The following is a 14,379-nucleotide window of genomic DNA, read 5'->3' on the forward strand; positions in this document are numbered from 1 at the left end:
TGTGTACTTTCAATATGCTTAAGATCAAACAAATAGTGATCAAAGTGGTATACAGGAATGCTATACATATCTGGTAACAAATAAGGGCCATAATATTACTCACAAATACACCACTGGCTTAAATAAACAGTAAGCACATAATGTTGCTCGTAAAACTGTGGGACATCAAAAAAAAAAACGTCGAAAAGGTACATTTGAACAGTCCCTGCCAGGTGTCTGGTGGTTTCAATCTAAAAAATAAACACAAACAAAACTAAACTCTATACATTTCTAGTAATCAAATAACAATATTATTTGATTAACTGATAATTCATTCATCATTTCATAATTTCAAATAATACCATTCACATCTGAAACAAGCAACATTGAAGAAGCTTCCAGATGCAGACGCACATCTCCCACAGAACAGCTCTCCCTTTACCCTCATTTCCTAGGTATAAAAAAAAAACCCACACATTTTGAGTGGCGCCAAATAAAGAACACAATGGGGGAAAAGATCAGGCAATTTAGAAGCTTTCTTTCAAATTGAAAGGAAAGAGAAAATGGACCATTCCTGATAGAAACTCGTGGGTCTTGGATCACTTCTTGTCACTCCGAGCAGACAGAGCACCTCAACACCTTCTTGGATTCCAGCAGCCCCCTTAGTCGGCCTCTGTGTCCTCTTACTCCTTCCGGCGTTTCTTGTCATGGTAATCCTCCTTGGAGCGGCCGCTGGTGGACGGCCTCTTGGAGCCGCCGTGCTGCTTAGCCTCTTCCAAGAACTTGTCCAGACCAAAGGGATCTTCCTCAAACTGCACCGGTCCCTCTCTCCTCTGGCTGTGGTCAGTGCCTGAGAACTCTCTGTCAGGGACGAATCTGTTGGAAGTTTAGATGGATAGGGAAGAGAATGAGAACATGCTGCATATTTCCAAACTTTTAGTTTGAAGGTCTCTGGGCTGAAAGGACAATGATGTGAGAACCACTGAAATGTCTGACAAAGTGGTGTACTGCACATTTTTGATAAGACAAATTAAGGGTTTGAGACCTATCAAAATTTGGACAGATTTTAGCAATGGTTGACTTCACTGCTGCCAAGTACTTCCATTTTAACCTGGCATTGGTCCTATTACTGCAAACAGGGCACCCTTACTAGATATCTTGAATTTAAAACTGCTGATATAAATAAATGATCATCTATATTTATATGGCATTTCTCTCAACAACAGCTACTCATTCATCCTTCCTTTAGGTATTCTAAGTACAGTGGTTAGCATTTCTCATTCAAACAAAATAGGTACTGCCAGCTGCAAACTGCGTGGCCTGCTGACTATGTTAGCAAGCTCGGAATTAGTCAATGAGCGTGTAAACACGAAAGCGCTTTCACAACAATGCAAAATGTACCCAGTGGGGGGATTAAAGACACAATTTTTTTTATTAAAAAAAAACCTCAAAAACATTTCATGGATTCAGAATGTTTAAATCTTCCAGGAAACAGAGGATTTATCACCTTAAGACAATAGTATTTCAGGCATGGATTTGTTATCTTATGGGTGGTGTAATTGTGTAGTAAAAACATTGCAAGGCAGCAAGCTATTCCTACAGGACATTGACAAGCTGGCAACTTAACATATGGGGCAGGTTATGCTTGGTCAGTGATGTGTGGCGCACACCAGCCCCAAGGACAAGGGCTTCTGCTGGGATATCACATCCACACTTGCTTGGTCTCTAGTAATGAAGCCATGACCTTAAAAAGTTTCACATCTTTATAAAAGCTTTTTTTATTTTTTTTAACCTGCCCGAAGGATTCAATTTGGAGTGTTAAGAGTGATGTTGGAAGTCAATCAAGAGCTGTCCCGCTCACTGCTCCACCCCCTCTGCCAATCTGGGGAGGGCTGCAGACTACCACGTCTCCTCCAATACATGTGGAGTCGCCATCCGCTTCTTTCCACCTGACAGTGAGGAGTTTCACGAGGAGGACATAGTGCGTGGGAGGATCATGCTATTCCCCCCAGGTCCCCTTCCCCTCCGAACAGGCGCCCCGATCGATCAGAGAAGGCGTTACTGCAGCGACCAGGACACATGACCACATCCGGCTTTCCACCCACAGACACAGCCAATCGTGACTGTAGGGATGCCCGACCAAACCGGAGGTAACACGGGGATTCGATCTGGTGATCCCCGTGTTGGTAGGCAACGGAATATACTGCCACGATACCTCGACGCCCAAGCTTACAGAATGCTGACAAATTATATTTCCCACATAGCAAACATCGTCTCTAGTCTCTGCATCAAATGTTCACTTGTGAAACAGTTAATATGTTCAGTCTGTAGGCTATCTTCAATAATTTGCCAAGAAACAGCCACAGAGGGAACACTGAAATATTGATGGTTACTTGCAATTCTGTGCGTGCACATTTCAGATGGGAGTAAGAATCCTTTGGTTATAAGTGGTCACAGATGCCAGTGATTTAAACTCGATTAGATCCCACCATTTTATCTATATTTAAATGCATTGTACTTAAATGAAGTATTGTGCAGTGTGCAGTATCAACAGTTGTATGAAATGGAGAAATATTGAAAGTGAAATTGTTATATGTCAAAGAAAAAGAACAAGCCAATATAAACATTAAATACAAGTAAACATCAATCCATACAAATTACAAACACACACACACACCCTGAGGAACACTCAAAAAAAATCATTCAATCTATCAGTGATACCTGTTGTTTTGTATGAGTGAATCAAAGTCATCCGAGTGGAAGTCCTTTTCCATGTTCTTGCTGGGCCTGTAAATATTCTGGGCCATGTCTCTGCCACTTCGGAACGGCTGGTCATAAACATTATACGTCTCATCCTCACCACCTGCAAAACCACTATCCATACCCTGGGGAGAGAGACAGAAAAAATAAGAATAAGATCATTTTGTAAAGAAGTAGTTATAGTGCATTTGAATCTTACTGACTTGGTTAGTCATTTAGACCCAACGTGTCGTGCAATGCTGTGTGTCCCATCTTTTCAGTGGCTTTGGATTAAAACACACTGCTGTCTTTTTCAGTGCTTTAAGTTAATTTTTTGAAACCATCTTGCAGTTTCTGATAAAGGCCTGCCTTTGAAGAAGCCTTCAGCAGCTCCCCATTACAAAAGAAAACCCACCTACTAGCAATTTTATAACCTAAGACTTCTCAGAAGTGAAGAAAACTTTTGAGGGAAACCAATAACCTTTTTTATGCATTATGTCTGACAGCTCCATGTAAACAACTGACAAAGTCACATTCATCCTCTTTGAAAACTTATTTAGTAAGTAAATATGTTGCTATTCCGAAATAGAAGTGTGATGAGCCCCAGGTATGGCAAGGTAGCTCCATCTAAATCACTAAGGTGTAAGAACAGAAATTCTCCTTTGTCGAAATGGTTTTTTACAAGAGAGAAACCCGGTAACCACTAAATGCTGACTAAAGTTAATTTTAAAACTGTGTCCACATTCTGTATAAGTAACCCCAATCAAGAAAAGGCCAGTTCATAGTTTGGTATTTATTTTATGTGGATATTCTCTCACCTTGCTCTGGTTGAAGAGTCTCTGGTCGTATTGGGCCTCGCTGGAGGAACGGGGATTGGGCATTCCCAGAGCGATGAGTTCGCTGATGTCCCTGTCCTGGTCCCTCTGGAGCTTTGACCTGAAGACAAATACACACAAACACACAAAGAGGAGGGTGAGGTGAGGCAAAATTTTCAACAGTTCTAAGATAAAGGTAGTCTGTGTCTAAGGTAAAGGAATTATTGGCAGAGGCCTGGAGGGCTGACACATTAGGGAGACTTAGCAGCTAAAGGCAGTTTGGAGAGTGAATGACAGCACTAGAAGAAACCCTACAGGGAAAATGAAAAGGTAAGAGGCAGCATATTTTTGCAGACTAATTTGTAATTACACAGTCCCTAAACCTGAAATAATTTTCACCCTGTAGAATCTAGAAATGACTAACTTCTTGACTAAACGATCCTTGAACAAACCGCTATATTGAGATTAAACAGAGGGTAATCCAAGATGATGTGGTTTCTTTCCTCCAACAGTTAAAATTGTCACTTTGATTAGTGTCTTTACACATGCTCAATAATCCAGGTAAGAAAATCAAAGAGAGTTGAAAGTTCATCTGGATACGTTTATTGACAGAAATGTTTCATCACTCATTTAAGTGACATCTTCAGTCTAAAGTGACTGCAGGCATCCCCACCCTTATGAGTAATACAGTTGCATAACAACCAAAACTAATGATCAGTTTCATATGAAAATAGGCGCGACCATTAACTATTTTCAATAGCCATGTGTACTATTCACAGAGGATTGGGGAATGGTTGCAATCACAGCATTGTAAAATGCTAACAGATGTACTCTTAGGCCCCCCCGCCCCTCGGTTCAGGGATGGTCGTTCCCTCTTCACATAGATGGCCTCTTTGACTCTCCATTCAAACCAGTGTTCCTCCTTATCAAGGATGTGCACATCCTCATCCTTGAAAGAGTGGCCAATGGCCTGTAGCTGGGTGTAAACTGCGGAGTCCTGGCCTGACGTGTTGGCTCTTCTGTGTTATACCATCCTCTTGGCCAGCGTCTGTTTGGTTAACTCCATGTACAAGTCACAGCAATCCTCCTGGCACTTAACAGCGTACACTATATTGCGCGGTTTGTGTGGGGGGGATCCGATCATTGGGGTGGACCAATTTCTGGTGCAGCATGTTTTGGGGTTTGAAAGCAACCGAGACGCAGCGTTTGGAAAATATGTGTTTCAACTTATCCAACACTTCCGCCACATATGGAATCACCATTTTTTACACTTAGGTAGCCGTTATCTTTCGCCTCCCTTCAATCGGCTGGTGCACTGTTTGGGTATTTTCCTGGCTTTGACAAACGCCCAGCTAAGATAACCACACTTATCCAGGGCCTGTTTAATGTGGGATTTCTCCCCTTCCCCAGCTGCTGTGTCACTGGGGACGTTGTCAGCCCGGTGGTACAGTGTCCTGATGACTCCTAGTTTGTGCTCCAGTGGATGATGAGAGTCAAACCTTAAGTACTGATCAGTATGTGCTGGTTTATGGTAAACATCAACAATCAAATGTCCCCCATCACCAACTGCAATTTCACAGTCTAAGAAGGCTAACCTGTCATTTTTCACATCCTCCCTGGTGAACTTGATGTGGTTGTCCAGAGATGTCTGTGAATGTTCTCATTCATCCAGGTCATGGTTCTCCAAAGGAGTTGAATCAAGTGCAACTGGACTTGGTTGTCCAGAGAGTTAATCCTCTGTGAATAGTACACATGGCCACTGAAACTAGTTAATGGTCATGCCTATTTGCATATGAAATTGATCGTTGGTTTCAGTCGTTATGCAACTGTATTGTTTATAAGGGTGGGGATACCTGCAGTTAGTTTAGACTGAAGAGGTCACTTAGATGAGTGATGAAATGTTTCTGTTAATAAACATTGTATCCACATGAACTGTTTCAACTTTCTTTGACTCACTTTAATTAGTGTTCCCTTAATTTTTTCCACACATGGGATCAATCAACTGCCAACCTGACAGAAAGCACACATTTCGTAACACACACAAATCATACACAGTTTTGAATCACTGTAGTCAAGGTGTCAGGCTTAAGCACTGTATGGGTTCCTGCCGTGTTTGTTCAGTATAACCCCTGACCACATGAATGATTCAGCAGTGATGAGTACATCTGCATGTGCATGTGTGTGAGTGAGTGTGTGTATTTGTAGGCGAGCTAGTGTTCATGTTGGGGGCTGTTAAAAGTGCATGTTCAGCACCTCTTATCAGGAGCGGCTCTGGAAATGTTCCGGTCGTGCTGTCTCTCTTTCCTTCTGTCGTGGCGGATCTCGTCACGCTCTCTGGCCTCGCTGTCTTCACCACCTGCTGCGGGAGCCCAGAGGATGGCAGGATTGGGAGGGGAAAAGGAAGCAAGAGGGAAATGCAAAGATGGAGAGCCGCGGAGAAGTAAAAGAAGCATGATGCCATGCGCACACTCAGTAATACTTTTTAGGAATGCACCGATACCAGTATTGGATATCAGGCCAATACCAGGGTAAAACTGAGTGCTAGTATTGGAAATTTGATGCCAACTAAAATTTAATACAGAAAATCATTATTACCATGTCATAAATAAAAGTAAAATGAATTCATTTACTGTACTGGTGCACATAGAAGCCTGTATTTCTTTAGTGGTGGGAGGAAAAAACGTGACTGCATTTGAATTATTTAGCCCATTGAACTCAAACTAAAGGTCCAAGTCTGCACTGTTCAGCAAAAGTAATGGATAAGATTGGTACTCACTATCGGATATTTAATTAAAGATTCAAACTCAGAATTGATACTGGTAGTGAAAAGTGATATTCAATTCAATTCAATTCAATTTATTGTCATTAAAACGTGCAGGCACGTAAAAACGAAATGAGGGATGCAGCTTCGCCAAACAGTGCAAGACAGACACAGACAAACATAGCAAACATATAAGATACAATATATGGACAAAAGTATTGGGACACACCTGTTACTCACTGAACTCAGGTGTTTCATTCAGACCCATTGCCATATGTGTATAAAATCAAGCAGCTAGCCATGCCGTCTGCATTTACAAACATTTGTGAAAGAATGGGTTGTTCTGAAGAGCTCAGTGAATTCAAGCAGGGTACACCTACAGGAGCTTTTATGACATCCCATTCTAAATACATGGGCATTAATATGGAGTTTGTCCCCCCTTTGCAGCTATAACAGCTTCCACTCTACTGGGAAGGCTTTCCACAAGATTTGGGAGTGTCTGTGGGAATGTTTGCCCATTCATCCAGAAGACCATATGTAAAGTCAGGCACTGATGTTGGACGAGAAGACCTGGCTCGCAATCTCCGTTCTAGTTCATCCCAAGAATGTTCGATAGGGTTGAGGTCAGGGCTCTGTGCGGGCCAGTCAAGTTCTTCCACACCAATCAAACCCAACCATGTCTTAATGGACCTTGCTTTGTGCACTGGGGCAAAGTCACGCTGGAACAGAAGAGAGCCCTCCCCAAACTGTTCCCACAAAGTTGGAAGCACAGAATTGTCCAAAATGTCTTGGTATGCTGAAGCATTAAGAGTTCCCTTCACTGGAACTAAGGGGCCTAGCCCAACCCCTGAAAAACAACCCCATACCATTATCCCTCTTCCAACAAACTTTACAGTTGGCACAATGCAGTCAGGCAGGTAACATTCTCCTGGCATCTGCCGAACCTAGACTCGTCCATCAGACTGTCAGACAGAGAAGCATGATTCATCACTTCACAGAACGTTTCCACCGCTCCAGGGTCCAGTGGCAGTGTGCTTTACACCACTCCATCTGACGCTTGGTATTGTGCTTGGTGATGTAAGGCTTGCATGCAGCTGCTCGGCCATGGAAACCCATTCCATGAAGCTCCCGGCACACAGGTTTTGTGCTGACGTTAATGCCGGGGGAAGTTTGGAACTCTGTAGTTATTGGGTCAACAGAGCCTTGGCGACTTTTACGCACTATGCGCCTCAGCACTCGTTCACCCCGCTGTGTGACTTTATGTGGTCTGCCACTTCATGGCTGAGTTGCTGTTGTTCCCAAACGCTTCCACTTTTCAGTAATACCACTTACAGTTGACCGTGGAATATCTAGCAGGGAAGACATTTCACGAACTGACTTATTGCAAAGGTGGTGCCCTTTGACAGTATCACGCTTGAATTCACCGAGCTCTTCAGTATGACCCATTCTTTCACAAATGTTTGTAAATGCAGACTGCATGGCTAGCTGCTTGATTTTATACACCTGTGGCAATGGGTCTGAATGAAACACCTGAATTCAATGATTAAAAGGTGTGTCCCAATACTTTTGTCCATATAGTGTAGATGTAAATCAAGTGCAAATAAGAGGTCACAAAAAATTGATATTTTCATTCCATACGACCTTTAAAAGGCATTTTTTTTGAGTCCCTCCCAAAACCCTCAACATCAAGGCCTACCTTTGTCACTGTGACCTTTGATTCCCGCCCTGCGGTCTCGGGCCATCTGGGCCAGTTCTCTCAGCTTCTCCTCTTTCTTTTCCTTCTCCTTCTGGGCCATCTTCTTCTCTACCTGGGCACGCATCTCCACTGCCTCTCTGGCCTACAGACACATTAAACACAAGGTCAAATTCAGCATTGAGGCTATCAAGTGGACACTGAAGTATTACAAGATTTGAATTTAAATCTACGCTGTTTAGCCGAGACCTGTATGAACAGCAACTTGTGGTTGAGTGAAAAGTCAAAATAAAGCCCCTGATCAGCACCATTACAATCAACCAATTGCAAGAAGCAAAGTCAAGCGTTTCTTTGTTCCCATAATGGAAAACCCAGAGACAACTCACAACTGTAACGTCAATATCATTTACAAATTATTTTGGTAACCCTTTGTATGACCATTAAAGATGGATTATTCAAACATCTTATTTGAAGTGCTAAAACCACCACCAAGTATACAAATGGAATTTCTTTTCAGAAAACACAACACTGGACAACAGCATAAAAATCAAGATTTACAGGGGCCAAATGGTACAATACCTTTCTGTCAGCAATGTAGAGGGCCTCGGCCAATTTGGCAAAGTTCTCATTGATGTGAACCGTTTGAAGCCCTCTGCCATCTGCAGCCAGACGCTTATCCAGAGGAATAGTATACCCCTGGAGGACAAGAGAGATAGAGACAGATAGAAGTGAGCAATATACATAAAAAAATTAGCAACTGATAAAATATCAAACTGTGAGCGGTTTTTTTTTATACAAATACCGTCAAAAAAAAAAAAGAAGAAAGAAGCAGAAACAGGAGCTACATTCCTGTGAGCTAATAACTAATCCTAACTACCCAGTGAGTTTTCCAGAGTGCTGTGATATATGCTAATTGTTCCAAGGAAAGCTTATCTACTGTGTCATCATACCTTTGCGTTCTTCCAGTTGGATATACAGGGGGGGATCTTCCACTCCTGTTGCTCTTTGACAGTCATCTAAAAACAGTTAAGAGAAGGGTCTGTCATAGCTCAATTTCTACTGGAGACGGTAGGAAAAAAAATTAATTGTTACTGCTGTAATCATACTTGTTTGTCACAGTGGGATAACTTGTTTCTATGGAGAAAATGTGGATATGCCAAAATTTAATTCAAATGGTTCAAAATGTAAAAGTGATAATTGAAAAATGTGTCAAAAATTAACTGTGTAACTTAAATACGTTGTTCTTAAACATATTCTCAAATCATTATTCTAACATGATCTTATTTATTTTTGCACTTTAAAAATAAATGTTCTGTAAACCCAACTGTACCTTCCTGCTTGGGGAGTGCATGACAGGGGCTGGAGGAGAGGGGGGTCCACGAGGAATTTTCTTATTGATCCTGAAACATTAACATAGTGTTTCATTTTCTTCCAGTGTGATCAAAGGCCTCACCTGAACTTTGTGCTATGAGAAACACTGACCTTGGAAGGATAAGGTTCAACATGTGGAATTATTTTTAGCATTGTGTTTACTTACTTGAATCGCGGGGGCTCCATGGGGTCTTTCTGCATCTCCACCATGCGGATGACCCTCTGCTTTGCTCCTGAGTTGAACGCCACCCCTTGCTGTGATGGAGTGTACCTGAGGGAGGTGGAGGACAAGATGTGTCACCACACATAGGACTTTCTTTAAACCTAGTTGATCTTCTCATACTTACTTATACATACACAAGCATGTTAAATATAAAAAGCTTTTATTTTTCTATGTCAACATCTATGCCATGAAGAAGATAAATACTAATTGGACTGATGAGCTGTATTTCATTCCAAAATTTAAAACAGTGCATTGCGTTATCTATTGCTAACCTTTCATTTGCCTTATCTATAGTACTCAAGAGTTTGCAATATCCTAACCTCCTTCCTGCATGTACTAATGACTGGCTTTGTCTAAAAATACCACTGATGATTGCTGACAGTTGTCTGCAAGAAGGAAACACTGATTTCATAAATTTAGCAAAATTTAGGCTGTATTATTTAAGGCAATATTACCTGATAATGCATCATTTACAGCCATGCAAATGAAAAACAAACCAAGACCATTAATCAGCTGCCTGCTTACTTCAAGTCACCAGCGATAAAACCAAATACGCACAGTGGTTGTCCATTATCGTGTTTAATTATCTTAATCTGTTTAAGACTTTGTGTTCTATGAAACATGTCAATAACTAAAATTTATCAAGTGAGTCATTATAAGAAGAAAAAGTAAAACAGTGACTAAGATGATTATCAATATGGTCTAACAAGGTAGCAACATCTATCTAATCAAATTGCTTGGATGGAAGTAGCTGTAATATTTACCTGATGTACTGTGCAGGGGCCTGTTTGTCTGCTGCCCTCACAGGCATGGCAGCGGCAATCTTCTGAGACACCTGCTTCTCCAGGGCAGTACGTGTCTTTTCTGTCAGCTAAGGGCAAAATGGTGACCTTACTCAGTGCCAAACCGATGAGGGAATAATAACTATATTTACATAAATTATCAACTCCAAAAAAAACCTCACTGCATTATTTTGGATGAAAAATATATGGTTCAAAAGGACTGAGGCCAGGTGGGTTATCTTTTTTTAATTTTGCAGAAGACGACTGATCTGTGATGGAGTAACACACAAAATCTAGTCTACCGACTTTATCTTTGTTAATACTCTCCAAATATTTGAATAACCCATGACATCAGATAGCACCAGGTCTCACCTCTCGGACAGCCTCCTCATCTGGCTTTTGTAGTTCTGCAGCTTCGTCATTCAGAACTTCCTTAGGAAGCAGGTCTGTGTACTTACTAAAGATCACCTGCATAGATTAATGACAACAGCACTTTAAAAAATTGTAGCATATTATTGCAAAATGCTCATGCCCGATATTATTAGATCTGGAAGTTATAGTTACAACTTGACTGGGTAGTGTGGTTTAGATGTCAGTGAACTCAAAGAAAGAAAATGTGTTTTTGACTATATATGCATAGTGTGTGCACAACATAAAACAAAACCAACTTTAAATAGGTCATAGTTTTACATATATATCCATCTATCCATTAGCTACACCCACTTATTCCAATACAGGGTTGCAGGTGGCTGGAGTTTATCCAAGCAGGCATTGGGCAGAAAGGAAAGGAGAAACTCTGGATAGACTGGCAGTCCATCAGCGGGCTCACACCCACACCATCACACCTATGGGCAATTTAGAGATTCTGGAAACCAGAGTACCTGATAGAAACCCTAACAAACAAGGGATGAACATGCAAACTCCACACACATAGGTTGGAATTAAGCTCAAGACCTTCTTGCTGTGCAATAACAGTGCTAACTACTAAGTCACTGTGCCAGCTGCAAATACATCTTAATGTAAACCGTGTATAGTGAGAACATGTGCTCCGTCTCACACAGCACTCATTAGTACCTTTTCCTTGCCCTGTCCTTGTCTGGCTATGGCATCATATTTGATCTTCCCCTCTGCGTCCACCTGCAGCGCCAGGGCATTGGACGTCTTTTTCTTCCTGCCCATCTCAAAGGGAAACTGGGCAACATGGATCTCTGGGAAAGCACCGCCATCTCCAAAGTCCTGAAGCAACACAAGATTGTGAGGGTAAAATGGGATTTTAACAGGGTGGTCTGACTTTACTTTATGACTCAAAGGCAGCATAAAGCTTGCCACAACATTACATTAACATCTATCACCACTGCTTAAGTGAAAGAGATCCATCTAGATAGAAATGTAAAACGCTGCACAATCTTCACTATGATTAGACATAAATGACTGGGGGAGCAGAATACAAATTGTTACTTAAATCAGTTTCACCGGCCTATAATGGAGCTATCACTGACATGGATATAGCGTTACCATTAGAATTAACCTCATATAAAACAAAACACATGACCCACTGATCCCCGCAGAAACCCAAATTTACTTCTTTGAAACACTGTGATTATTACCTACACAATGGCATGGAATACATAGCAGCAAGTGACCATAACAAGAAATTTACCTCAAGTGAGCGCGGTATCCAGCCTTTCCTGTGGCCGTAGGGTGGAGGCTCTCTGCGGGATGAAACCAGGGCTGTGGAATAGGACTTCTGTACCCTGAGTCTCTCTTCTGCCTCCAGCTGATCCTGCGACAGCTGGATTGGCGCTGGTAAAAAGCTGCAAAATATATATAAATATATATATATATATATAACCTCAGAATCAAATGTTGTCACTGCTGTTGGCTAGCTCACAGGTCGCCAGGCCTCGTTAAAATTACTCAACTTTGGCTTTAGCTTAGTTCTGTTGTTAGCCCGATGTTATAGCGGCTGACGACTCCACTATCTCTGGAAAACGTATACACTACACGCAAGCAAAATTAGCCAACGATGTTGCAAGTACATGATTAGAAATACTAAGACTCACAACTAATTAATCGCCTATCATCTTAACGCTGATGATACAGTTCTGATAGACAAGCTACACTACAAACACGACAACGTGCTAACTAAATAGTAGTTGCGCTAACACTGAGTTTAGGTGCTAGCTAACGCTGTTAGCTCTGATCGGACTAGCAAACACCGCAAACTGACCAAAAACATCTACACAAATCCCTAACCAAGTTTTAGCTCACTAAAGGTTTCACGCGTATAAGAAGGATTATAATGTCGCTAAGAATAACACTCGATCACGAAATTACAGGGCGAAAAACATAAACAAGGCCTTGTCGCATGACTTACCTCGCAAGCGACATTTTCCGTTCTTCCCTAGCAAAGATATGAGCATGCGCAGTAGCAAACGAATCTTTCCTCTAACCCTGCCATTCAATTTTTAAAATTTGTTAATTGATAATGTTCGTATCTATAAAATAAAAAGCAACCGCTAATTATGGTATTTTTTAAATAAAATTGTATATTATAATCTCACTTTATCACCAGCTTTGGAGCCTTTGAGATAATTTAAGTGAGATATCTTTTAAACTATTAATCTGGATGGTTCCTGTTTTTTTCTCGGTCCCTGCCTAATGGGTACATCGTTTACCAATATGGCCATGAACGCTTACAGTATTCTGACACATGAGTAAAAAGCATTTGTCGAGAAACAAGTTTGTCACTTCAAGGTGCTATAATTTAAATTTTCCTTGAATCCTCAGCGATGCGAACAATAGCACCAGATCAAACGTGACAAGAAAAATTCAAACAGAAAGGTAGTTTCAAGTTTATTGCTCATATATGAAAGAAAGTTTCCACTTATTCTAATGATTAAATGCTTATTTTGCTGGCTCAACAAACAAGTGGGAAATAAAATACTCATAAGAGTAATTGGAGAAGTGTAAGAACAGGATAGCAATGCAAAGCATCTGCCATTTTCAAAAGTCCTCAGTAAATATCTTTCCCATGCTACATTACATGCAAACAAGAATCCCGTTTGTATTCAGGATACTCGATGATATGTCCTTGAGCTGGTACATACAGTTACCCATTTACAATAGACCAGGAGGTATTATACCAATTATGTGAAACCTACATAAGACCCCTGGGAAATGTCAATAGTAAATGGGACACTTTGTGTAGTATATAGACTCTGTGATCAGTGCAGTGTGGAGAGGACTGCAAGTGAGTCAACTCTTTTGCAGATATCTTGGGAGTTCGGGGCTGTGATCCTCTATTTACTCTAGCTCTGGTGAGAAAGAAAACAGAAGAGTTCATCCATCCATCCATCCATCCATCCATCCATCCATTATCCAAACCGCTTATCCTTACCCAGGGTCGCGGGAATGCTGGAGCCTATCTCAGCAGTCATTGGGCGACAGACGGGGAGACACCCTGGACAGGTCGCCAGACCATCACAGGGCTTATTGAAGAATAACCACTAAGCTTTATAACACTATAGCTACAAACACGTAGTACTCTCCATAAAAAAATAAAAATAAAAGGAAAATGGTGTTATTATTATTATTTCTTTCACGTTTCCTTTTTGACATCCTGTAGAGCCGGGTCCAAACTATGGACCTGGGGAACTATAGGGTAGATGTCACTTGATTGAAAGTACTCTTTGTAATATGTGGGCTGTTCCGAGGAGGGGGATCTTCTGGACTGCACTGATGTTGATTTTTCCTGGGATACGGTTGGTGAACTTTTCTATTCCCTTCTTCATGAGTCCTAGAGCTCCAATGACCACTGGTGTTGTTTCGGTCTTCATTCCTCACATCCTGTTGATTTCAATCTCCAGGTCTTTGTACTTGGTCAGCTTCTCCGTGACTTTCACTGAGGTGTTTTTTCGGATGGTATTGCCATGTCAATGAGCATACACCTCTTTTGCTTCCTGTCCTTGATAACGATGTCCGGCTTGTTGGCTTTTATCTCTCTGTTAGTGTGG

At 41.4% G+C, this 14,379-nt stretch overlaps 1 protein-coding gene across 2 annotated transcripts; it reads right to left on the reverse strand.

The window, feature by feature from the left end:
* Positions 1 to 532: 532 nt before the first annotated feature.
* snw1 (SNW domain containing 1) lies at positions 533 to 12,757 on the reverse strand. 2 transcript variants are annotated; one of them, XM_056294616.1, is made up of 14 exons: positions 12,741 to 12,757; positions 12,024 to 12,177; positions 11,438 to 11,599; positions 10,736 to 10,831; positions 10,346 to 10,452; positions 9,525 to 9,629; positions 9,318 to 9,387; positions 8,938 to 9,003; positions 8,567 to 8,683; positions 7,991 to 8,132; positions 5,787 to 5,889; positions 3,537 to 3,654; positions 2,701 to 2,864; positions 533 to 855 (listed from the first exon to the last, which is right to left on the reverse strand). In XM_056294616.1, the coding sequence occupies exons 1-14, from the start codon at positions 12,752 to 12,754 to the stop codon at positions 663 to 665; spliced, it is 1,611 nt and encodes a 536-aa protein (XP_056150591.1). In that variant the 5' UTR covers positions 12,755 to 12,757; the 3' UTR covers positions 533 to 662. The 2 variants fall into 2 exon arrangements, with proteins under 2 accessions (XP_056150591.1, XP_056150590.1); XM_056294615.1 differs by having other exon boundaries at positions 5,787 to 5,892.
* Positions 12,758 to 14,379: the final 1,622 nt, after the last annotated feature.

The sequence above is a fragment of the Lampris incognitus genome, chromosome 15 (assembly GCF_029633865.1).
Source record: "Lampris incognitus isolate fLamInc1 chromosome 15, fLamInc1.hap2, whole genome shotgun sequence".
In the NCBI taxonomy this organism is placed as follows: domain Eukaryota; kingdom Metazoa; phylum Chordata; class Actinopteri; order Lampriformes; family Lampridae; genus Lampris; species Lampris incognitus.

Bases quoted from the DNA above. Each gene is read 5' to 3' on its own strand.
- snw1 (XM_056294615.1), bottom strand. The intron at 10,453-10,735 runs GTGAGACCTGGT...TTTTGCCCTTAG, and splicing joins ATGAGGAGGCTGTCCGAGAG to CTGACAGAAAAGACACGTAC. The intron at 9,004-9,317 runs GTACAGTTGGGT...AACTGTTTTTAG, and splicing joins TGCACTCCCCAAGCAGGAAG to ATGACTGTCAAAGAGCAACA.